Here is a 24,991-nt window from a genome sequence, read left to right on the forward strand (position 1 = left end):
GTGACTCTGGACCATAAAACCAGTTATGAGTGTCTATAAATAAAGAATAAGATTTCCACAATTTTGAAAATAGTTACGGGGGAAAAAATCTCAAATATTTAGTGACATTTGCTTTGTCATTAAGTTATATGGGCTCTGTCTATTCAGTCTTGACTAGTGTGCGTTACTAAATGTGACTAATATATATTTTGGTATTATTTGACTAGTATTTAACTTAATGTTTAGAAGCCACTTTTGAAATAACAACTAGTATCTAATAACGACAGTATCAAACTAATACGTGCTATTGTTGTGGATAAATAATATGCACTAGTACCCAAAGAATAAGAAGTTAATGAATCAAATAATAAATCTTACAAAACAAGTACTAATAGCATGTATTTTATAGATAAAATATTAAAAAAGCTTGCCTTGAGGCATTAGTAAATCATTCTTTTTTGTCAGAATAATGACAGATCATTTAAAATGATAAATAACCAATACAAGTAAACCAATATGCCAAAATCCACTGCTTATAGGGCTGTTCACACCAAGGATGATAACAATACATTTAAACGTAATAACTAAAGTTGTGTCGATTTATTTTAATTCATGCTTTTCTTTTTTGTTTTCCCCTTGTAACCAGCAGATGTCCTCAGTGTGCTGCATCTCTAGCATATCTGACCAGTGAATCCAGCTCGTGTAATCAAATCAAACAGTATTACAATTTACAGTCAGTGTAAAAGAATAAAAACAACAAAAAATATATATTTTCCCCCTGCATTCTCACATCAACACATCATACTACCATGTAGTTTATTTTTTTATTTTTATCATTTCGTTTATGGGATAACCAATTGTTTTCAAGAAAGACATTAGCTGTGTCCCAATTCATATATTATCTGTCCTAAATAGTATTTTAAAATAGAATTTGTAAGTCCCAAATCGAAGTATATTGAAAAGAGTATGCCACAGGTTACTGGATAGTTTAATATTTCTGGTAAAAAATTTAAATGTAAAAGTTTTGGATGTGAATTTGATTAGAACTACAAATGCAAAAAGTGTTAATGGGTGTACAAAAATATTTAAATTGCGTTTTCTGTTATATTTCATCTGCAACAATAATACTGAACTTATATAAAGACGTGTTTGGACATTAAAGTCTGAATGCATATTTATCCAAAGACCTGTGGAGATTTCTCTGCATGAAAGACTCGTGGATAGGAGATTAACCTGCAGCTGCTTCTCCAATAAAGTAGGAATTTAAATATGACAGAAATCTGGATGATGTGTAGATGATTGACAGGGCTCATAACTAAGCAAGCATGTCCCAAAGCTTGCATTCTCTTTTGTTACACACTCAAAAGTATATACTTTTCCTTAATAAAAAAGTACATACGTTTAGGGTGTAGTGCAAGTATGCAAAGTGGACAATTGTCTATAAATGATCTTTAAAAAGATGGCTTGAAGATACACTACACTTTTTTTCCTAATTATCCTAGAATTAGCTAATATTCAGGTCTAGAGTGACCACATTTAGCTTAGCATAAATTATTGAATTAGATTAGACCATTAGCATCCCACTCAAAAAAAAAAATATTTAAAGCTTGACTCTTCTGTAGTTACATTGTCACTTAAGACTGACGTAAAATTTGGTAATTTTTAGGTCAATATAGCTGGGGGCTTTTCTGTCTTTCTGGTGAATAATCAAGGGACTTTGCTGGCAGGAAAATATTTAATAAATATTTACTTTAAAAATAAATTAAAGTAGGTTATAAATTGAGTAAGGTTTTTTTTTTTTTTTAAATCGACTAGCCCTAGTATATTAAAATGAATTCTGACTGGATGTCATTTAGTATTAGTATTTATCATTTAGTAACTGTAAAAGAAAAACTTGTAGTCTTTATAAAACTATATAATTTCTCTACATATTCATCATTACAGCTGTGGTCTGAAATGTTGTTTTAAATTCAGAACTATTTACAGAACGCCGTCTTTATCATTATCTTTATAGCTATCATCCTTGGTGTGGACAAGCCTTAGAAAATGTAAACATAAAAGAAAACCTCAAGACTAAAGTAAATTTATTGCCATGCAGCAGCACATTTATGTTTCATTTTCCCCTCACAGTGCATTGTAGGTAATCTCTAAGTGGCGTGGGACTAAACATCCAAGCACATCAATAATTCACTGGCCACTACCTAGCCGTACACTGCAGAGTCATGTTTCTCTTGAATATCAGATTAGTGTCCAGATGACCTAACACAGGTGCCCTGCAGAAAAATAGCCACGGGTATGTGTGTGCATGCGTGTGTTTGGTTTGGATGGCCTCAGACTGAATTATTGAGGAAGAGACCGGGTCAGGATCGCATTACAGACTGTATGGTGTTCCAATAAACTTGAGTTAAAGGTCTTGTGACGCAGTGGGAAACTCTACAAACTGTGAACATGTAAAAGACACTTGGCTGCTTTAAATGAAATTCAATATTACTACAGGGTTAAAACTTCACCTCTAGGGCTGTTGTTGTTGTTGGTATGATGGGTTTAAAAGAGGCACACAAAAGCAACTTTTATTTGACCACAAATAATGAATCGTAATCTTATAACTTAAACATTACAATCTAAAAATGTAAAATTCGATTAACAACATTGCGCTATCCACGTTTCCTCCGGAGTTTCATGTAATTTCAGGTGTTTCATTTTTGATTTGTCAACTTTAACTGCAGTTTCACACTTTCACTTTCATTCAGGAACATTATATGCATGCCCCATGACAAACGAGATGTTGGATGCGAGTATGAACTGCTGGAAGAGTGTTGTTTTAATAGAATTTGATACTGCATGCTGCATAAGGTGTCTACATATCTGTACTGCACTACAAACAGTATCTGTTTAGTTCGCTTATGACCTTAGTCAGATTGAATTAATCAAAAATTCCTATTTACATGCTAGACTCTTAATCAGAGTATTTTCTTAATCAAATTAAATTAAGATTATTGGTGTCCATGTAAACGTACTCATTGACTATTGAGGTTTATAATAAGTGGAGGATCAAATGTTGACTGAATATTCGACCTTTAAGTGAACTACTTCTTTAAGGTCTGAAAACATGGAACATTTCATACACATTGTCAGTAGTTTATAAAAAAATAAAATAAAAAAAAACATTTTAAATGTACCTATTAAACAAAACAGGGAACCGATAACTTTAGTCTCTTAAATTCTGTATTTCATAAACTATATAATCATTTTAAGATAACACAGGTTGTTACGGTGTTGTATAAACAGGATCTACAGTAGTCAAGATTTGAAATGGATCAAAAAGGTTGACAGAATTGTCCTGAAGACAAGAATATGTTTTGTTTAACAGTTTTAAGTTTTGATTCACTTCAAATATTGACCTCTGTATAAATATAGTAATTTCAAGAAAGAAAATGTGTTTTAGACTACAAATAATTTTTTTGGTCCAGTGTAGGTGTATGTATTGTGTTTTATTTTATTTTCCTATAAAAGATTCTTGGAAAAAAAAAACATAATTATATTAATTATTAGTAATAATTTTACATTTATATAAAAACACATCCTCTTCTTAGAGTTATATGAAAGAATTTTATTTTAATAACAATAATAATAATAATGATGATGATAATAATAATAATAATAATAATAATAATAATAATAATAATAATAAACAACAACAACAACAACATTTGTTAATTGGTAATTGTTTTTATTCTATTTAAAGGGTGTTAACAGTTTGTAATAAGACTAATATCCATATTGCTATGATCATATGCTTTCTTAACTGCTGGTTTTCTCACTGCTTGTTTTTTTATTGAGAGTAGGTTATGTAGTGAGTGCAGTATAGTTGAGTTTAGATGCAAAAACCATCTGACATTTTTCCTCTAAAATGACAAATTTTCACAGGTTGTTGTGCGTAGTTTCAGTAATTTTACTCTTAGTGCAAAGGATATGTTATTTTCATTGCTTTTGAAGTGATATAGCTGAACATAAACATAGGAGGTTGAGAAAAAAATGCTAATTTTAGAGGAAATTTTAAGACAGCACTTAGAGGTTTTTGCATCTGAACTGTTCAGTTGCAAATGTATTTCCAAATTAAATTTACTTCTAACCTAAATAGAATGGCACTAAATTCTGCTGTCCATAGTATCATGTTAAGTTTTTTGCAATTTATGTGTGCACAGATATGTCTCCCTAAAGTGGGTATAAACCTTTCTTAGCTTCTTTATTTCATTGAACACAACACTTTTTTTTTAATAGAGCTGGAAACATTTAACCATCAACTACCATAGTAGGATAAACAAATACTATGGAAGTCAAATGGTTACAGTTTTTCAGCATTTTTCAAAATATCTTATTTTTGTGTTCAACAGAAGAAAGAAAGTCCAACAGGCTTGGAAGAAGTAAAGGGCGAGTAGATGATGACAGAGTTTACAATTTTGGGTGAACTATCCCTTTAAGTTGCTGCCTGCAGTTCAAAATATTTTCATTTTATTAGATTAAAAAAAGTTTCTGAAATCTTCCTATACTGATTTTTGCTAAATGATGTTATCAAAAATGATAGCGTCAATAACAATCACACCCACACTCAACACATGACCCCTCTCTTTTTTAACTCTCCAAAATAGTTACTAGATACGGCCCTTATTGCTTATTGGCTGCAGTGTTTTGTGAAACTCGCTCTAAAACGGTGTCAAAAGCATTTTACTTAACACTCCTTAGCACAACTTTAAATCTGTTCCAACTCAAATCGCCATTTCATAAAATGAAACGTCAGTTATATATAATCCATATTGAAACAGTAACCCACCCTTTTCAACTCACCATCAGGCACCTCATCGGGCTTCTTGCGCTTCTCATAGATGACGATGATCAGCACCAGGATGATGATCTCTGCCAGGACTCCCAGCAGAGGCCATAGGGGGGCCAGGTGGCTCCTGACCCGCAGAATCCATTTCTTGGAGGTGGAGCTGATGAAGTTGGTGGCATTGCATTCATACTCTCCCGGGTCAGAGTTGATGTCAAGGTTGATGATGGACAGTTCGGTGTAGCCGTCCTTACTGATGATGAAGAAGCGGCCAGAGGAGTTGTCCATCATTTCCTGGGTGATTGATGGAGGAGAGAAGGACAAGTGAGAGACAGGGAAGAAAAGATGCACGCGCACAAAAACACACACACACACACACACACACACACACACACACACACACACACACACACACACACACACACACACACACACACACACACACATATATATATGTATATACACACACATATATATGTATATATATATATATATATATATATATATATATATATATATATATATATATATATATATATACATACATACATAAATACATATATATTTATATATATATATTTATACATATGTGTAAGTATATATATATTTACATACACACATACATATACATACATACATACATATATACATATATACATACATATATATATATATATATATATATATATATATATATATATATATATATATATTTACATACACACATACATATACATACATACATACATATATACATATATACATACATATATATATATATATATATATATATATATATATATATATATATATATATATATATATATATATATATATATATGTATATATATATATATATATATATATATATATATATATATATATATATGTATATATATATATATATATGTATATATATATATATATATATATATATATATATATATATATATATATATATATGTATATATATATATATATATATATATATATATATATATATATATATATATATATATATATATATATATATATGTATATATATATATATATATATATATATGTATATATATATATATATATATATATATATATATATATATTTACACACATATATACACACATACAAACATACACACACACACACACACACTACTTGACAAAAGTCTTGTCCCCTATCCAAGTTTTAGGAACAACAAATAATAACTTGACTTCTAATTGATCATTTGGTATCGGAAGTGGCTTGAAAAAAGCAAAGGTCTCCAGATTATGCTTATTTTGCCAAAATAAAAATGATCATGCCTTAATTTTTAATGACTTAATTAGTACAATAAGGTCTGACTTTGCTTAGACAAAACAAAGTCTTGTCACTTAACAGAAATAATGTACAGTATAGAATATAAAGTCATGGTTCAGTGAAAAAAGAATTAATATTGTGCATGACTCCTATTAGCTAGGATGACTGCATTCATACATCTCTGCAATGACTCAAATAACTTAATAAAGTCATCTGAAATGTCAAAGAAAGCACTCTTGCAGGACTGCCAGAGTTCATCAAGATTATCTGCATTCATCTTCAATGCATCCTCCTCCATGTTATCCAAGACGCGCTCAATAATGTTTATATCTGGTGACTGGGCTGGCCAATTCTGGCCAACTTCACACCATGGCCTTCTTTGCTAGAAGTCAAATTATTATTTGTTGCTCTTACAACTAAGATTGACAACAATACTTTTGTCAGGTAGTGTGTGTGTGTACTATATATATATATATATATATATATATATATATATATATATATATATATATATATATATATATATATATATATATATATAATATAATATAATATATATATATATATATATATATATATATATATATATATATATATATATATAATATAGTTAATATATAATATAGTTATTAGCTTAAGTATGTTGTTGGGACGTTATTCTAAAGTTGCAACTATTCCTCATTTACTAACAGTTAATAAATAAAGAATAGCTGCAACTTTAGAATAACGTCCCAATAACATATATGCACTATTAACTGATACTTAACAAGCCTTTATTAAGTAATTTATTAACAGCTTGTTCATGATCTCTTAATAATCTATTAGGTATAGTTATAAATCATTAAAATAAAGTTAACAAGTTAATTACAACTTGTTAATTAAAAGCTTGTAAGTTATCTATTAGCCATCTATAAGGCACAGTTATAAATAATTAACAAACTATTAACTTTTATTTAACGAGACATTTATAACTTGTTAACTAACAGTTTATTAATGGTATTTTAACTAGTTATAACGGATAGTTATTCTAAAGTGTTACCAAAAATGGATCTTTTGATTAACGTTAAATTATTTTTTTTTCTTTATTGTGAATGGAAAAGGTGCATTTACACAAAAATCTACTTTAAAAAAAAATAACATTGTTTCAAAATGTATTTGATGTTTTATATTTACTGAAAATAAATTGACACATTTTGGATAGAGCAAAAGGCTTTTTAATAGTCCTTGAATGAACACATTTGACACTGTTAAGGTACAAAATGTCTCGTCGCTGTAGTGGTTCCTTCATGGATCTGATTTGTACCTTTGATGAAGCTACAATATTGTATCTGCAGGGTTTAAAAACCAAAAGGTACATTTTGGCTTCCCATGGTACAAATCATGTCCTTAAAGGTACAAACTGCAATAGTACAAATTTGTTTCTTGTCTTAAGGTACAATTCTGTTCCATAAAAAGGTACTGCCCCAGTGACGAGGGTTTGTACCTTCTTTGGTACAACATTGTATTATTTTTTCTGAGAGCATATATGTGAATTATTTTTATGGAAATGTGTAGTATATGCATTGAATTTAAAACATCTGCAATACAGTTATAAATCTCCCCTCCCCCCACCTTTAAAACAAAATGAACCTCAACGACATCTCTTTAAAACAAACCAAACATAAGCTTCCTTCAAAACGTACATACCATACTGGCGCCGTTATCAATTTTCCGCCAGCTCCACTGTGGATACGGATAACCCACGGATTTGCAGAAGAGGATGGCTCTCTCCCCCTCATTCTTATTCTCACTGTGCTTGTGTGTTGTGATTTCTGGTCCAGCTATGAGACGAGAGCAGAAGGACACAGAAACCTTCAGTGACAGCACACATTTCACTGCAGAAACCTTATTAAGCACTCTGATCTTCAATCACTGTGCCGACGTTTTCTTTTAATGCCATTGCAGCGTCATTTTGTAGGATAAATATAGCTTGCTGCTGGTGGCAGATCAGGAAAATATTAACCCATTTAAGAACATTTTGTCTTGCAATTGAAGTACATTCATTTTTCACTTTATGCCTCCATTAATATTATGTTGGTTAAATTAGGGTTTTATAATTGTTCACCATAGTGACTGGTGGGAATTGGCATAGTCATAACTTAATTGCATATGTGTCATATTAGGGGCGGAAAAACTCCAGAAAGTATTCATAGCCCTTTTCCACATTTTTTTTATGTTACAGCCTTATTCCAAAATGGATTAAACTCATTTATCAAAATTTCAAGATATAAAAATTCTATGTTGTCCTTCTGTACAGTTCTCCTCTCTCCAAAGAAGAACGCTGAAGCTCAGACAGAGTGACCATCGGGTTATTGATCACCTACCTGACTAATGCCCCTCTCCCCCGATCACTCAGCTAGGATGACCGGCCAGCTCTAGGAAGAGTCCTGGTGGGCCTTATATAGACAGGTGTATGCCTTTTCAAATCATGTTCAATCAACTGATTTACCACAGCTGAACTACAATTAAATATAATCAGTGGAAACAGAATGTATCGGAGCTCAATTTAGAGCTTCACGGCAAAGGCTGTGGATACTTAAGTACAGGTGATTTTTCCAATTTTTTTTTTGTAATAAATTTGCAAAAAATAAAAAAAATCTTTTATCACATTGTCATTATGGAGTATTATGTGTAGAATTGAGGAAATATTTTTTTTAATCCATTTTGGAACAAGGCTGTAACAAAAAAATGTGGAAAAAGAGAAGCGCTATCAATACTTTCCAGAAGCACTGTAAGTGTAATTTAAACAGTTGTATGGGCGATGATCACTATTCTGTTTTTTGGGAGTTTTTCTGATATTTATTTATGGTAGAATGACAAAAAAATAAATTAATAATTTATTAATAAATTGCGTTCTTCTTCAGAAACGGGCAGCAGAGTGGCAAAGTCATCAGCTCTACCAGTCCAGCATTATGCAATACTATTGTGTAGCCTAGAATTCTGGACCAAGAACAGTTTGTACTGTAACTGTGCTGTTTCAGGTTCACCTGAAAACCCAACTGGAACCACACCTGAGTGTTTTTACAACGGTTTGACACGATAGTGTTCACACAGAGATTAACTTTATTTTATAATCTTCCTCAAGCCACAAGCATAAAAAAGTTGCACAATGTCCCATGCCATTTGATTAACACCCAAAGCAATTACATCCAAGGAACTACATGTTACTGACACTGCTACATGCAAAACAAATACATTTATATAAAGAAAACTAGCACATTATTTTATCCACAACACATTTGTAATAATAATAATAATAATAATAATAATAATAATAATAGACAATGAAATTATGTATGTTGCACTATAGGGTCACAATTAAAAGTCCAAAAATACCAACAACACTGATGCACAAAAGCTACTTTAGCACCGTATATAGTCCAGATTTTTTTAATTTAGTCATGTATGTGCACCTGTGTACCAGTTATGTGTACCCCAGTTACGTTTTAGAGCTTACAGAATTAACTAAATAATTGGGGTGGGATGAAATGGGTGTAATTTTATAGTTGAAAATGTGAAAATCTCACCATTTACTCACATTCAAGTGGTTTCCATACCTCATGAGTTTCTTTATTCTGTACACAAAAGAAGATATTTTGAAGAAAGCCTGTAACCACTGACATCCTTAGTAGGAAAAACATGTACCATGGAGAAGTCAATGGTTACTGGTTTCCAGCATTCTTTAAAATATCTTCCTCTGTGTACACAGAAAAGAAAAAATAGGTTTGGAACTAGAGAAGGGTGAGTAAAGTATGACTGTTAGAGCTGCAGGATTCTGGCTAAAATGAGACTCACGATTTTTTTTTTTTTTTTGCTTAAAATAAAGATCATGATTTTCTCACGATTCTGTAGATGTAAAATAAAGGTTAATATGAGCAGTATATTATTATTGTTATTTCTCAAACATGGTAAAACAACAGTAATAATAAGAGTAGCTTCTACTGAGGGTTAAAATGCTAAATTTTGAATAGACTTTGAATGGTGGACTTGAACAGACTTTACATTTGTCCTGGTCTTTAATTCACAGTAAAGTGATCAGAATACAACAATTCATAAGTTTGAGACATGTGCTTGTCATTTGTCATTGACAACATTATTAGATTTTTTTCTACTGGTAAAATCATATAGATGTCATTATCAAATTCCCTCATGCATTATATTCAACGTTATATAGGCTAGAGTAGTTATACTGACACTGTTAGACGTTTATTCTCATGCACAACTCTTTGTGTTCGCTATGAAAGAAAAAACATTTCAAATGCTTGTCGCAATCATAACTCTAAAATGCGATATTATTATTAAATTACGTGCGTGCTTTCGGTTTCATTTTCACTGCTAAGTGTAGTTCATACTTCCCGAGCGGCTTCCAAGCGATCGCTCTGTGCCACAAACTGAATGTTATTTACAACTTTATTGCCCGTTTTTCACAGCCTATGCAGGTTCTGTTCACTGAAGTAGACGCAAGCACGTCTATTATTAAAGGGTCACGAAACAGCAAAACACATTTTTTGAGCTGTTGACAGTCGTATATGTGTCCCACACTGCTAAAAACACTATAAGAACACCTATATTTCACTAAAAAGTGTAAAATGGTTGTTTTTGCGTTATTTCAAGCAAATTCGTACTTCCGGTTTGAAACGAATTTTTGAAGCTGCGTCACGGCTATGAGATAATAGTGTTGTATTCCAGCGTGCGGACTGGGCGTCTGTGCCAGAGTGTGTCTTATTACATCTTACAGTGTGCTGCATTAATGCATGAGTAAGGCTTGGTTCAAACCAATCAGCGCGCTCTATTGTGCAACTTCATTAATATTCCTGTCACAGTGTTTAGACGACAGAGACACCACGTTGTGTTGGCAAAACAAGCGTAAAGTGTTGCTTTTATAGTTTGCTGCAGTTAAGTTTTGTTTTCATTTTCTCTCTGTGAGAGCTCATCTGGAGTCACGTGTGGATTAACAGTGTACGTGACGCTCGACAACAATAACTTATGTGTCTAAGGAGGAACATTGTTTACCTGAGAGCTGTTCTCATCTGCAAACGCTGAGATCCAGATTCGCTTGTAGTCTCCTCTTAATAAAGACGCGGCTCTAGTTGCTGGTGATTGTCCTGTCTCTACAGATTTGGTAAGTGAGCGACCAGTGCTCTTTGTTTATTCAGTTTGTTTGTATCGAACTAACTTTTGCACCAAGTGTAAACATGTTAGCACCACAATCAAACTTTAACCTCGTGTAGGGTTTTCACCGCATTTTGTGACCGGAATAACACACACGGCTTTCTGACACTACCTGCCATGTGCATCTAAGATTCCGGGAAATGCTAAGGGTTTTTTTTTCTCTCATTTGCCGTGCGGTATCAAACATTGCATGAAAAATACACGCTTAGAGCAGTTCATCGAATCAAATATCTCATTTGTCACGAGGGACATAAATGAATTCCCTGAATGAAAGAGCCAAACTGCAGTTAAAGTCCACCATTTAATAATTTGGCAAATAATTCGACTACAGATGTCCGTGTAAACAGTCACTTTCTCCCGTGTGTATGTGTTTTGACTCTGAAACTCGCGCGTGCCCAAATAGACACTCCCACACAATCCCTTTTTAATTCCTCCCCCCTAAACAGAGCTGGACACGCCCACTTTTCTGACTTTTTCCCAAAGTAGAGGTGTGAAAACACCCTGCTAAAACGAGGGGGTTTCATGGCCCTTTAAGGGTGCGCACCCACCCTCTCTGTGGTAACAGCTCACGGTCAGCAGCTCACGTCACGTGTGATTTCACAGTCGCGAATACATTATTACATTAAGACAGAAATTAGATTTGTGGGTGAATTATACTTTATAGATACAATATGTGACCCCTTTAACACCATTTAGAGTTGTCCATGTCGCTGAGCAACGTATATAAAACAACGTGAGGACTTGTGCATCCGCCTTTATGCTTCTCTTCTGAACATTAAAATATGATTGGCAGAATTGTAGAAATGCTGGATTAAGATATAGCGCTGTGGTCACCAAACTTACTCCTGGAGGGCCGGTGTCCTGCAGATTTTAGCTCCAACCTTAATCAAACACGCCTGAACAAGCAAATCAAGGTCTTACTAGGTATACTTGAAACATCAAGGCAGGCGTGTTGAGGCAAGTTGGAGCTAAACCCTGCAGGAACACCGGCCCTCCAGGATCGAGATTGGTGACCCCTGGTCTAGTGAGTCGAATCGAGATCGCAATCTTTTTTCAATTAATTGTGCAGCTCTATGACTGTCCCATCAAATGGGAATCAAGCATTAATTTATGTCCATAGTGATTTGATTTGAAAAAAAAAATTATTAATAAAAAATTCAAAGAGAAAAAAATGCAAAGAGAAAAAAAAATGTAAAGATTTTCTTCTTTACATGTATTTATTGCATTGTTTTTTTTTTTAAATAATGCATCCCCTAATGCATCTGTTAGTGTTTGATCTGTGAACTATTAGTGTCGATCAATAGTAGTTATTATTTTGGTTCATGAGCTTACAAAGCCCAAAATCCCAACTAATAAGCTTAGGAATGCACCAATAAAATTCCATTGTAACATTAAAGGAACACTCTACTTTTTTTGGGAAATTTTACAACACGCCTTGATGTAAACAGTTGAATTTCACCATCTTTAATCCATCCAGCCAATCTCTGGGTCTGGAGGGAGCACTTTTAACCTAGCCTAACATTAACCATTTAATTAGACCATTAGCATCTCGCTCAAAAAAATAAATAAATAAATAAATAAATAAAAGGCTAGGAATTTTCATATTTAAAGAATGACCCTTCTGTAGTTACATTACATTATGTACTAAAGCCAATGGGAAATTGGCTTTTTTCTAGGCTGATTTGGCTTGAAACTATACTCTCATTCTGGCGTAATAATCAAGGACCTTTGCTGGCGTGCCATGGCTGCAGCAAACGCACTGATAATACTAAAATAAAATCCCCAACAACGTAACAGTGCTCTGTAATTTCATTGCTAAAAGCTAAAAGTGCTCCTGCAAGGTGCAAAGATCAGCTGAATGGATTAAAAATGGTAAAACACAACTGTTAGAATCTACGGGACTTGTAAAATAAGGCAATTTTCAAAAATATTGGAGTATTTGATTAACAACAGCAACAGAAATATTGTTTTTAAACATCACTATCATTTTGATAGTGAGGTGCTTCTCAATCCACAACAGCAATAACATCTAGAATGAGGTAATCTAGTAAGTACATGGCTACATCATAAATGTTTTGGGGGTGTAATAATACACACACAGCCAACAAATTATAATACTTAACTCACAATACAGTAGTTAAAATGAAGAGGGATTCTACTTTCAAAAAGGCAACTACACTTGCACTCTGTCACCGACTACATTTAATGAATATCCTTTTAGAGGTAAAAATTAGACATTTAGCATCACATTCACCCTTGCAGTATTTAACATTATATCCAATAACAGACAGTTGTTTAATCTAGTATCATTAATTTTACTACGACTTCCGCCAATTTCAGACGACACAATTTTTAAAGTAGTGGTGTCTAGACATGAGGCAACGATAACCGTTTTCAAGGTATACCGCGGTTTGGAAAAGTCAAGGTTTTTAACCTTTTATGTAATACCATTCATAAGTTGTGTTAGATTTATTTATTTACATTTTTTTTTTTAGGACAACAGTATCTTCAGCAGAAAAAAATATCCAAAGATGACTCTTTAAATTGTAAAGAAATCTGTGTTTTTGAAACTAATGAAGACAGAAGAAGTCAGTAATTACTTTGAACTATTTAGCCTGACATGTTTACTGCTCCAAAATACTATAAAGCTTTCAAAAAATAGAATATATTGTTTTCAAAATGAAAAAAGTTTTAGTTTTTTACCCAGACATTTAAAAAGAACATATTATAAAGCAGTAATCACAATACTGCGATACAGTGAAACCGTGATATTTTTATCCAAGGTTATCATATCCTCAGAATCATATACGGGCCCATGCCTAGTGGTGTCACAGATGTTTTCACATTGCATGACTATCTGGGGCAGCATTTTTTCTGTGCTGTGTTTACACTGCAGGATGGATCGGTGGCATGGGGTTTCACGCTGTATAACTTTAGGAATCGCAGACAATGTTGTCTTGGGCCACAAACAACATCTCACTACCAAACACACGCGAGAAATTACCTGAAAACAATGCAAGGTCAAATAGTATACAGTTTGTTGTCAACTCCATAATGAGAAAAGCATTTAGTGGGGTAGAAAACGTAATTTTTTTTGCTCACCTAGCTTTTGAAGAGAATTAGCAATTTCTCTCAAACTTTTTGTCTTTTTTGACTTGGTTGTGTTATTGCTCAGAAGACACATCAAAAAGACACAGGAGCTTCTGCCAAATATATACTAGTTTTTCCTTTCTTTCTTGAGTCAAAATAGCCCGGGAATAAATGCTTTTAACTTCTCCCCCAACCTCCCGCTGGCCTGTAGATACCCATACTAGTGAATGCTGCTCTCTCATTGGTCTCATTGCTCTCACATTTCACACGGCATGATTTTGATATCGTTGACAGCTCCAGATATTTAGCAAATATCTCATCGATGTTGGCGACTCAGCTGCGATCCTCTCAGGTCGTGTCTTTGATTGTTCAGATGTTATACTCGTGAACGAGTACCCGGCATTTGTCAGCAAGTCAAAATCGGGGCTAAAATCATGCAGTCTTAACTCGGCATTAGTCCCTGATTTATCATTGGTCACCACAGCAGAATGAACCACCAACTACTCTGGCATATGTTTTACACAGCAACCCTTTCAACCGCAACCCAGTAGAGGGAAACAATTCAGTTTCTCCTATGTTATTTCTATATAATTGTAGATGATAAATAACACACAACCCTCATGACCACTGACCAATAAATGCCATTTAAAAAATGCCATTTAATAAAGATCACAAATATTATATAGTTTAAAATGATCCGAAACTGACGTATTCAGTATGACGAAACAAATAACTTGCCACTTAAATCTAGAGTAATAGCTGTTGAAAATTAAACCTTGACATCACCAACATAAATGACATTTGAAAATATATTAAAACAGAAAACAGCTATTTTTAATCAAAAGAATATTTCATTATATTATTGTATATTTGATAAAAAAAAAAGCTTCTCTTATTTTTGAAAAAAGAGAACTTCAAACTTCAGAAAAACTTGTAATTTTGCTGCCATCTCTGACTTATTAAATATAAATACACATACAGTTAAAGTCAGAATTATTAGGCCCCCATTATTATTTATTATTATTATTAAGTTATTGTATAACGATGGTTTGTTCTGTAGACTATCAAAAATAGTTAGCTTAAAGGGGCTAATAATTTTGACCATAAAAAGGGTGTTTAAAAAATTTAAAACTGCTTTCATTCTAGCCGAAATAAAACAAACAAGACTTTCTCCAGAAGAAAAAATATTATCAGACATACTGTGAAAATTTCCTTGCTCTGGTAAGCATCATCTGGCAAACATATGTAAAAAAAAAAAAAAAAAAAAAAACTTAAAGGAGGGCAAATAATTCTGACTTCAACTGTATCTTAAAGGACACCACTATATACAATATATCAACGGAATATATGAGTCCATAATAAGGTGATTCACAGTCAGATCTTAAAGGTTTAGTCACTAACACTAGAAAAGCATATATTTAAAAATTTGCATCAAAAATAAACAACATTCACGATGTGCCTAATGACAAATATGCAAAACGTCCGCATGTAAATTATATTCTCATTTTGAGATTCAAAAGTCAACTGATGAATCATGGCAGGAGTCTTTTTAAAAGGTTAATTCAGTCTAAGTGACACTGCATACATCAGTGAGGAGATAGGAAGAGATGAAAAAGAGCGACAGATTTGCATCCCCACCCCCTCAGACATGCAGGCCACCATCTGGCGCAGGATAAGCAGAAAGAGGTGACCAGAACACTCTTCAGCCACATGCCACTTTAGCAGAGGATGATCTCTAGCATGCAAACCAAACAGCCTGTTAGCTTTAAAGACCATTATTAAACACATGATCAGAAGGAGATCTGGGCTGCTTGACACGTTGTCATGTTACATCGGCTGCTGATTTAAAACTGCACATTAATGCAAATTTCTAATCAGCTAATAGCACGGCAGCAACTCGATGCACTTAGGCATTTAGACATGGTCAAGACGATCTGCTGCAGTTCAAACCGAGCATCGGAATGGGGAAGAAAGATGATTTACTGTAAGTGACTTTGAACGTGGCATGGAAGTTGGTGCCATACGGGCTGGTCTGAGGATTTCAGAAACGGCTGATCTACTGGTCTTTAATTTCATGCACAACCATGTCCAGGATGTACAGAGAAAGGTTTGAAAAAGAGAAAATATCCAGCGAGCGACAGTTCTGTGGGCGCAAATGCCTTGTTGATGCCGAAGGTCAGAGGTGAATAGCTAGACTGGTTTGAGCTGATAGAAAGGCAACAGTAATTCAAATAACCTCTCGTTACAACTGAAGTATGCAGAAGAGCATCTCTGAAAGCTGACAGAAGCAGCATCCGGTGTGGTTTTCTGCTGCTGTAGCCCATCCACATCAAGGTTCGACATGTTGTGCACATGTCGAACCTTGATGTGGATGGGCTACAGCAGCAGAAAACCACACCGAATGCCACTTCTGTCAGCTAGGTACAAGAAAAAACTGAGGCTACAATTTGCAAAGGGTCACCAAATCTGGACAGCAAAGATTGGAAAAAAGTTGCCTGTTCTGATGAGTCTCGATTTCTGCTGTGATATTTAGATGGTAGGGTCAGAATTTGGCATAAACAACATGAAAGCATGGATCCATCCTGCCTTGTCTCAACTGTTCAGGCTGGTGGTGTTGCTGTAATGGTGTGGGGGATATGTTCTTGGCACTCTTTAGGCCCGTTAGAACCAATTGAGCATCGTGTCAACCCCACAGCCTACCCGAGTATTGTTGCTGACCATGTCCATTCTTTATGACCACATTGTACTCCTCTTCTGATGGCTACTTCCAGAAGGATAACGCACCATGTCATAAAGCGCAAATCATTTCAGACTGGTTTCTTGAACATGAAAATGAGTTCACTGTTCTCAAATGGCCTCAACTGTTACCAGATCTCAATCAAATGGAGCGCCATTAGGATGTGATGGAACGGGAGATTCACATCATGGATGGCAGCCGACAAATCTACAGCAAATTCATGATGCTATCATGTCAATCTGGACCAAAATCTCTGAGGAATATTTCCAGAACCTTGTTGAATCTATGCCATGATATAGTGCCCAGCATAAATTGAGTACAAATTCCCTTTCAAATGTATATTTACTATGGGAATGCTATACAATGAGATATATGTGTATATAAGCATTACATTAGTCAGTACCAGAACTAAATTTAACACAAAAAACTAAAGATCACGGTGCAAAAATTATACACGTGTGCAAAAAATAATAAATAACATTTATAATAAGACGTAAAACCAAGAGATCCATGCAAATATTACATTTAGCTTAATAAATAAACACAATATTGCAAAATAGATATATAGATTTGATATATAAAATATATTGCATTTGTAAAAGTTATATTATTTGCATTAAAAATTACATTACAATAACCTTTTAAAGTTCTTACATTTTTTTAAAGTAATTATTAGTCATTTGATGATTTAATAACAATGCCGAAAATCTAAATAATAGAAATACTACTACTACATTGTTGCGAAAATTCCTATTTAATAACTTGATTGATTTTGCAAAGATTATTCTTAGTTTTTTTACATTGCCAATTATATTAACATGAATAATAATAATTAATGCAGCAAAAAACAGTCACATTCACCTTGTACTGCTTAGTGAACAAAAACCTGGATGTCTTTCCCACTCTACTAGCCAAGCTCACACAATCACACTGTCAAGGCCTTTGAGAGCATCCAAGCTCTACTCTGACTCAGCATGTGCTGTGTGGACGTGAAGACAGAACCCCCCCCCCCCCCTCCTCCAAACGGGCAGACTCAAAATGTCCTTGTGGATGCAAAACCATGACACTAAAAGGAACCACTTCCCCTTCAATTCCAGTTTTTCTTTAGATTATATTTATGAGAAATGTGAGATATTTCGAGGGGTCTTACCTTTTATCTCAATGGTGGCATTTGCTTGAGGGGCCGAATCAAACGTGTACACGCACATATACTCGCCTGCATCATCTGCCTTTGGTTTAGTAAGCCTGTGCAAAAAAATAAATAAATAAAAAAGGCCCCATAGGATTGTGTGTTTTGTACAAAACAAATGTGTTGTTATTCAGTACATTGAATCAGCATAATTTAGAATAAAACCCATAGGTTAGGACAAAACTAATGCAGGTTAAATGTTAGCAGTCCTAGTGTGCCTGTATGTTTAGTCTGATTAGATTAGGAGTTAGGGAAAGAGATTAATGACACGTGTTGTTTGAGCCAGTGGCCTCACACATGATTTAGACCAACACAGAGCAAAGCAGCATCAACAGAGTCACTGAGATAATGTTTATAAAAAATGGCCAACTAAGGTAATGAAAATGACTATATGATGACCATTTTTATAGCTAGAAGCTTACGCTGATATTTTGATCTGGCAATGAGTGCAATTAAAATAAGAGCAATCAAATGTCCTTCAATCATTAAATAAACTGTTATTTAAAAACTGTAAATAATAAGTTTTGTCTAGTCTCCCATCCAATTTCTCTCACCCTTTACACTTTTATGCTTCTCAGTATGCTCACACACAATACAGTCCCTGACAAAAGTCTTGTCGCTTATCTAATTTGTAGAAACACCTGCTATTAACCTGACTTTTATTTAATACATTGGTGTTAGGAAGAGTTCATATGAAGAGCTAAAACCCTCCCAAATTATGTTTAATGCACTGAAATAAATTAGTTTCACTAAAACAAGATTTATCATTTAATCAAAACAGAAAGGTCAAATTTTGGCAAGACAAAAGTTCTGTCGCCTGTTTGAAAATCAAACAAATTTACTGCAAATACAATAATATGTCAGCAAATTAAGTAGTGGTGCTGTGAGATCCACATTTAATATCTTGTATGACTTCCATGAGCTTGAAGAACTGCATCCATGCGTTTAGGCAAGGATTTATACAATTTATTGATGAAGTCATCAGGAATAGCAAAGAAAGCAGGCTTGCATGCCTCCCAGAGTTCATCAATATTCTTTGGTTTCGTTTTCCATGCTTCCTCTTTCATCCTACCCCACATGTGCTCAATGATGTTCATGTCTGGTGACTGGGCTGACCAATCCTGGAGCATCTTGATCTCCTTCGCCTTGTGGAACTTTGATGTGGAGATGGAAGTATGCGATAGAGCACAATCCTGCTGCAGAATTTGGCCTTTTTTATGGTTGGGAATATAAGAGGTAGCTAAGATTTCTTGGTATTTTAGACTATTGATGTGGCCTTCCTCCCTGCAGATCTCATGCACACCCCCATACTGGATGTAACCCCAGACCATGTTTTTTCCACCACCAAACTTCACTGTTTTCTGGATGAATCTTGGATCCATGTGGGCTCCAGTAGGTCTCCTGCAATATTTGCGGTGGCTGTGGTGTAATTCAACAGAAGATTCATCTGAAAAATCCACCTTCTGCCACTTTTCCAGTGTCCATCCATTTAGCAGGCAGTGGGCCTTGGCAAATGCCACACGGTTTTTCAATTGTCTTTTGTTTAGTACTGGCTTCTGGGCACTGATTTGGCCATGGAGGCCATTTCGAGACAGAATACGACAAACTGTTCTGGTTGACACAGGGACTTCAGGTGACCAGGTCTCGTGGAGCTCTGCAGCAGTGGAAAATGGGCTGGCCTTAGATTTTGGAGCCAACAAACGGTCCTCTCGAGCAGTTATCTTGAGGCGTCTGCCTGACCTGGGCTTTTAAAAAACATCTCCAGTCTCTTCAAGTCTTTTTTTTATCCTCTGTACTTGACGCTGAAACACTTCGAAGGTTTCTGCCACATCAGCAGTGGATCTGGTTTTCAGCCTCTTGATAATCAAGACTAGTCTCATGGTGAAACTTAGGCATTTTTGCAGAGGTCTAGTTGCATTTGATGTGAAGGACTAGTGTACTGGGGTTCTTTTTATACACACCTGAGACCTAATTGGTCCATTATTAGTCACAAGTGAAGCTCATATGACAAGGCGACAACACTTATGTCTTCACAAAAATGGACTCAATGGGCTTTACAAAGCTGGGAATATTAGAATACTTTCTGACAGTTTCGTTTTGCACTGAAACATTATTACAAAAGCTGTTGGGATTAAAACGTGCCATTTCTTGAAAAGAAATCTTCATTAGAAATATATTTCAGTGACACTTCAAGTCACTTTGTACACAAGCGACAGGACTTTTGTCAGGGACTGTAGACTAATCAACCGCACACTTTACTGACTTTACTGTTCCGTCAAGCCATTCTGGTTTGTAATTTCAATAGTCATGTCAAAGCAGTCAGTAAATCAGCATACTATCATCTCAAAAACATAGCAAGAATCAGATGCTTTGTTTCTAGTGAAGATTTAGAAAAACTTGTTCATGCTTTTATCAGCAGCAGGTTGGATTACTGTAATGGACTCCTCACTGGTCTTCCTAAAAAGACAGTCAGACAGTTGCAGCTCATCCAGAACGCTGCAGCCAGAATTCTAACCAGAACCAGAAAATCAGAGCACATCACACCTGTCCTCAGGTCTTTACACTGGCTGCCAGTTACATTCAGAATAGATTTTAAAGTATGATTACTGGTCTATAAATCACAAAATGGCCTAGGACCTAAATACATCACAGATATGCTCACTGAATACAAACCTAACAGATCACTCAGATCTTTAGGATCATATAAACTAGAAGTTCCAAGAGCTCAGTCAAAGCAGGGTGAATCGGGTTTTAGCCACTACGCCCCTCGCTGCTGGAATCAGCTTCCAGAAATGATCAGATGTGCTCCAACATTAGGCACATTCAAATCAAGACTGAAAACACATCTGTTTAGCTGTGCCTTTACTGAATGAGCACTGTGCTGCGTCCGACAGATCGCACTATCATGTTTTTCTCTTCTTCTTCATTCTTTTATATCACATTTTACCTGTTTTTATGTTTTGTTTTGTTTTGTTTTTACGCATTTTTATTATTTGTTTTTATTTTAATTTTACTCGTTTCTTTTATTCTTGTTTATGTAAAGCACTTTGAATTGCCAATGTGTATAAAATGTGCTATATAAATAAACTTGCCTTGCCTTGCCTAATCTAACAGAGTCCACCAGGCTCGTTTGCGCCTGTTTCACACCGCAAGCGAAAGCAGTGCATGAGCAGAGCGTGCGCAGCGCGTATGTCGAGCAGAAGCAGCACGCAGGCGTTTGCCTTTCACACCAGCTGCGTCTGCAGCGCGCAGCTCTTCGGAAGCTGCTGCAGAGATCAACCTATGTGTCTCTATATACAAATACACTTTTTAAACTTTTCATCTGCACCAAGGCCCGCGGCAACTTCCTCCTATGCTGTTTCTTTAACCTGCAAATCTTTATTTTACAAATTTTATAGATCAAATAGTACTGTATGCTTCTCAAGCTCTATGAGAAGTGTCTACAGAAGTCAATCGCCTGTGATATCATGTCATTTGTTTTTTTAATGTAAGGTAGCTGTAGGCCTAGTTATAATATTTATACAATATAATTATAATGATATTTATACATGATCAAACTAGTGTTACTTTCTCCGCTTCAGTGATGTCCAGCGGCAGAATAACAGCTCGTTAATGCATGCTCGTGCAGAGGATGAGACGGACAAAAGAAATTAATGCATGCCCTTCTTTTATTTATTTTCGTGTTGTCAGATTCACAGTGCAAACAGCTCCCGGTAGGAATAACTTGAGTGAACATAAAACAAAGCCGAATAAAACTTTCTTCCTCTGCTTGAGCTGCACAGCACACAGCGAGCTCACATCATCCAGCATGCGTGTCGAACTACACTACCCACAATACACTTGCTATGGACTACAAGTCCCCTACATATTCTATTTCCCCTCTCCTGAAACACTAGCGTGAAGCTTAAGCAAAACTGATGCTAAAATTGTTTTACATTTGATTTTGTAGTTCGGGCCTAAATAAATGTTTGTTGCCGATTTTAATCGTTTAAGTTCATTTGATTGACTATATATAAATCAGTTGACATTATTAACGCATTTATTGGGTAAAATCGCTACTTTTTACTGTCATTCATTGTGTTTTGGTCATTATCAATGCGCTGTCACTTTAATTGAGCATAAGCTCAAAACTATCTCTGCACTGCTGCTTCAGCGCTCACGCCTCGCGTTGACACGCTGCTGCTGCGTGCGGTATGAAAGCTCTAAACTGTTAACATGTACGCCGAAAAAACACGCGATGCTTACGCTTTGCTCACGCGCTGCTGACACTTGCGGTGTGAAACAGCCGTTATACTCCTGGGTCTACCTTGGTCAGGAATTACCCTGGTTTTGCCACAGACTTCACCTTAGTCTTTCAATCCATTGGTACCACCTTACCTCCCCATATAGCAAAATTTCTCTGGCCCAGCTCTGGCCCACACAATCAGGTTTTGCTTGGCCCACATGCCGCGGTGAATTACGGTACATGACTGGACCAAATCTGGCTTCCAGACAAGGGCCAAAAACAGACCATATCTGGGCCAAGTCTCAGCCAAGTTAATAACTCATAACTGGGCCTGAACTGGGCCAGTAAGGTTGGTGTGTCACGATTGCAATGAAATTAATAAACCTATGAAGCGTTGCGCTTTAGGCACACTATGGGCCTTGTTTTTTCTCAGTGGCCTGATTGGTAGAATTGATTTATTTAATCAAAAATTATTTTTATATATTTTAAATGTGGGTCAAGACTGGCCAAACTCACGTGGCCCACAATCAATTTTAAAAATCTGGGCCAAATACTACGTTTTACATCTGGCCCAAATCTTGTGTGCCGCATTATAGACGGTGCCACCTCTGCCAAGCCCAGGCCATGGTTGTCCCACATGCTGTATGCCAGTGCCGGATGAATGCCTGATGTCCCAGCTTTATGCCAAATCTGGGCCAGAATTCTTTGCTACTAGGGTCTTTTTTTCCTTGGTTTAATAATCCCACATGGTCCACCACGTCCCCTTGTACTTCTGGTTCCATTTTGGTCATATCAGTTGGTCAAAGCTTTGGCACCACCTTGGCGTCTTGCTCCAATGGCTCCACTATGGTTCATAATATAACAGTCCACTCTGTTATTGATTATGTCTTATACGCCTGGTTCTACCTTGGTCTAGAACTACCATGGTTTTCCATGGACTTCATATCAATATGTCAACCCTTCTCTCTTTATCATCCATGGTTATCCATCAAACAGAGGCTCTCCCAAGCTCCCACCTCCATCTGCTTCCAACTTGGTTAGGAATCCAACCGAGGTTTTGCCAGACTTCACCTTAGTCTTTCAATCTATTGGTACCAACTTGGCTTCTTTCTCCCTTGGTTAGTAATCCCACAGGTTCAACCAGGTTCCCTCGTACTTCTGGATTTCACCTTGGTCAGGAATGATCCTGGTTTTGCCAGGTCTGTCAAGCCTTTGATACTGCCTTGTCTCCTTGCTCCATTGGGTTCACTATGGTTTGTATTCCAGCAGGGACAACAATGCTCCCTGCTGCCACTATAGTTAATAATCACACAGGGTTCTCCAGGTTCCCTTGTACTTCTGGTTCCACCTTGGTCAGGAATCAAACTGATTTTGCCACAAATTTCATATCCCCTTTAGATCCACAATGGTTAACCCTCAAACAGAGGCTCTGCCAGCCTTCCTCATCCCACTGGCTCCACCTTGGTCAGGAATCAGCTTGGGTTTGCCACAGACGTCTATGCATTCCAATCTTTTGGCTCCACCAGGTTTCTCCATAAACAAGTAGTTTATTACATAACAAAAAAGACTCATGGTGGCTTCTAACACAGCAAATTTAGTTTTGCTTTCTGGTATTTGGTGCAAGTTTATCAGTAAGTGTTAACAGTTATGTTCTCTTGGAATCTTCTATATGATATTCCAATTTTGTGGATGGGTTTAATTTGCATCTTTGGATGGACAGCTCTTGTCACTCTCACCCTGACTCTTCTGGTCCAGATGGTTGAATGATTTGGTTCTGCCTGTACTGTTCAGAATTCAAGCTCCTTGGTGCCACCCTGTCTGCTTCCTCTTCACTGGTTCCATTATGGCCTCTCAAAGCTCCTTTAGCACCCTAGCTTTTCCCTTCTACTTCTCTCTAGCTTTAAAAAAAGCTAATTTGTCCATGATGGCTGCATCCAACATCCTGGTCTTGCTTCAGGTCTCCTGATCCTCAGCTCAGCCAAGGTGCTCAGGTCTCTTTGCTCACCATCATTACTCCCACCCTCTTCCAGTTGCTCACACTCAGTGGACTAATTACCTTCACTCGTTGACGGTTTCCACCTCTTCAAGCACTGCGCAAAGGCCCTGCCATCACCACAGCTCAGTCTGTTGTTGTCACCATCACTATGGTTGCATCATTTAGGACCTCTGAGAGTCTAACTTATTACTGCATTACTAAATGTATTTGATTTCATTTTAATAGGATGTTATTTATGACTGCATTAATTAACAAGTGACATATAATTATTTAAATTACAATACTGTATGTAAAATATGCATATAAAGATGTATAAAATGATCAAGCTTATTAAGCAAATGCTTTGTTTTTTAATGGTCATAAACAATATACTACTGTTCCTGCAAGTCACTTAAATTGTACATTTAGTTAGTTTAATTTATTATTTGTTTTTATTTAT

At 35.6% G+C, this 24,991-nt stretch overlaps 2 protein-coding genes and 1 long non-coding RNA gene across 12 annotated transcripts in view; 1 reads left to right on the plus strand and 2 right to left on the minus strand.

The window, feature by feature from the left end:
* Positions 1-24,991, minus strand: part of parp6b (poly (ADP-ribose) polymerase family, member 6b) — a 549,184-nt gene that overhangs the window by 234,703 nt on the left and 289,490 nt on the right. The gene's annotated exons all lie outside the window — the stretch shown is intronic.
* Positions 1-24,991, minus strand: part of nptna (neuroplastin a) — a 46,106-nt gene that overhangs the window by 7,757 nt on the left and 13,358 nt on the right. For 4 of the 10 annotated variants that reach the window (XR_015525572.1, XR_015525570.1, XM_087310479.1 and 1 more), the window contains 3 exons: positions 18,293-18,387; positions 7,791-7,924; positions 4,811-5,101 (listed from right to left, as the gene is read on the minus strand). Coding sequence is in view for 6 of the 10 variants with exons in the window: in XM_087310479.1 (XP_087166605.1) it covers positions 4,811-5,101; positions 7,791-7,924; positions 18,293-18,387 (520 nt within the window). In the remaining 4 variants the exon portion in view is untranslated. 10 annotated transcript variants of the gene reach the window in all.
* LOC147837875 (uncharacterized) lies at positions 13,809-20,699 on the plus strand. Its single transcript, XR_015526646.1, has 3 exons — positions 13,809-16,702; positions 18,479-18,928; positions 20,569-20,699. It is a non-coding gene; the product is annotated as an uncharacterized LOC147837875 (long non-coding RNA).

The sequence above is a fragment of the Danio rerio genome, chromosome 25, assembly GCF_052040795.2.
Source record: "Danio rerio strain M-AB ecotype USA chromosome 25, GRCz13ab, whole genome shotgun sequence".
NCBI lineage: Eukaryota > Metazoa > Chordata > Actinopteri > Cypriniformes > Danionidae > Danio > Danio rerio.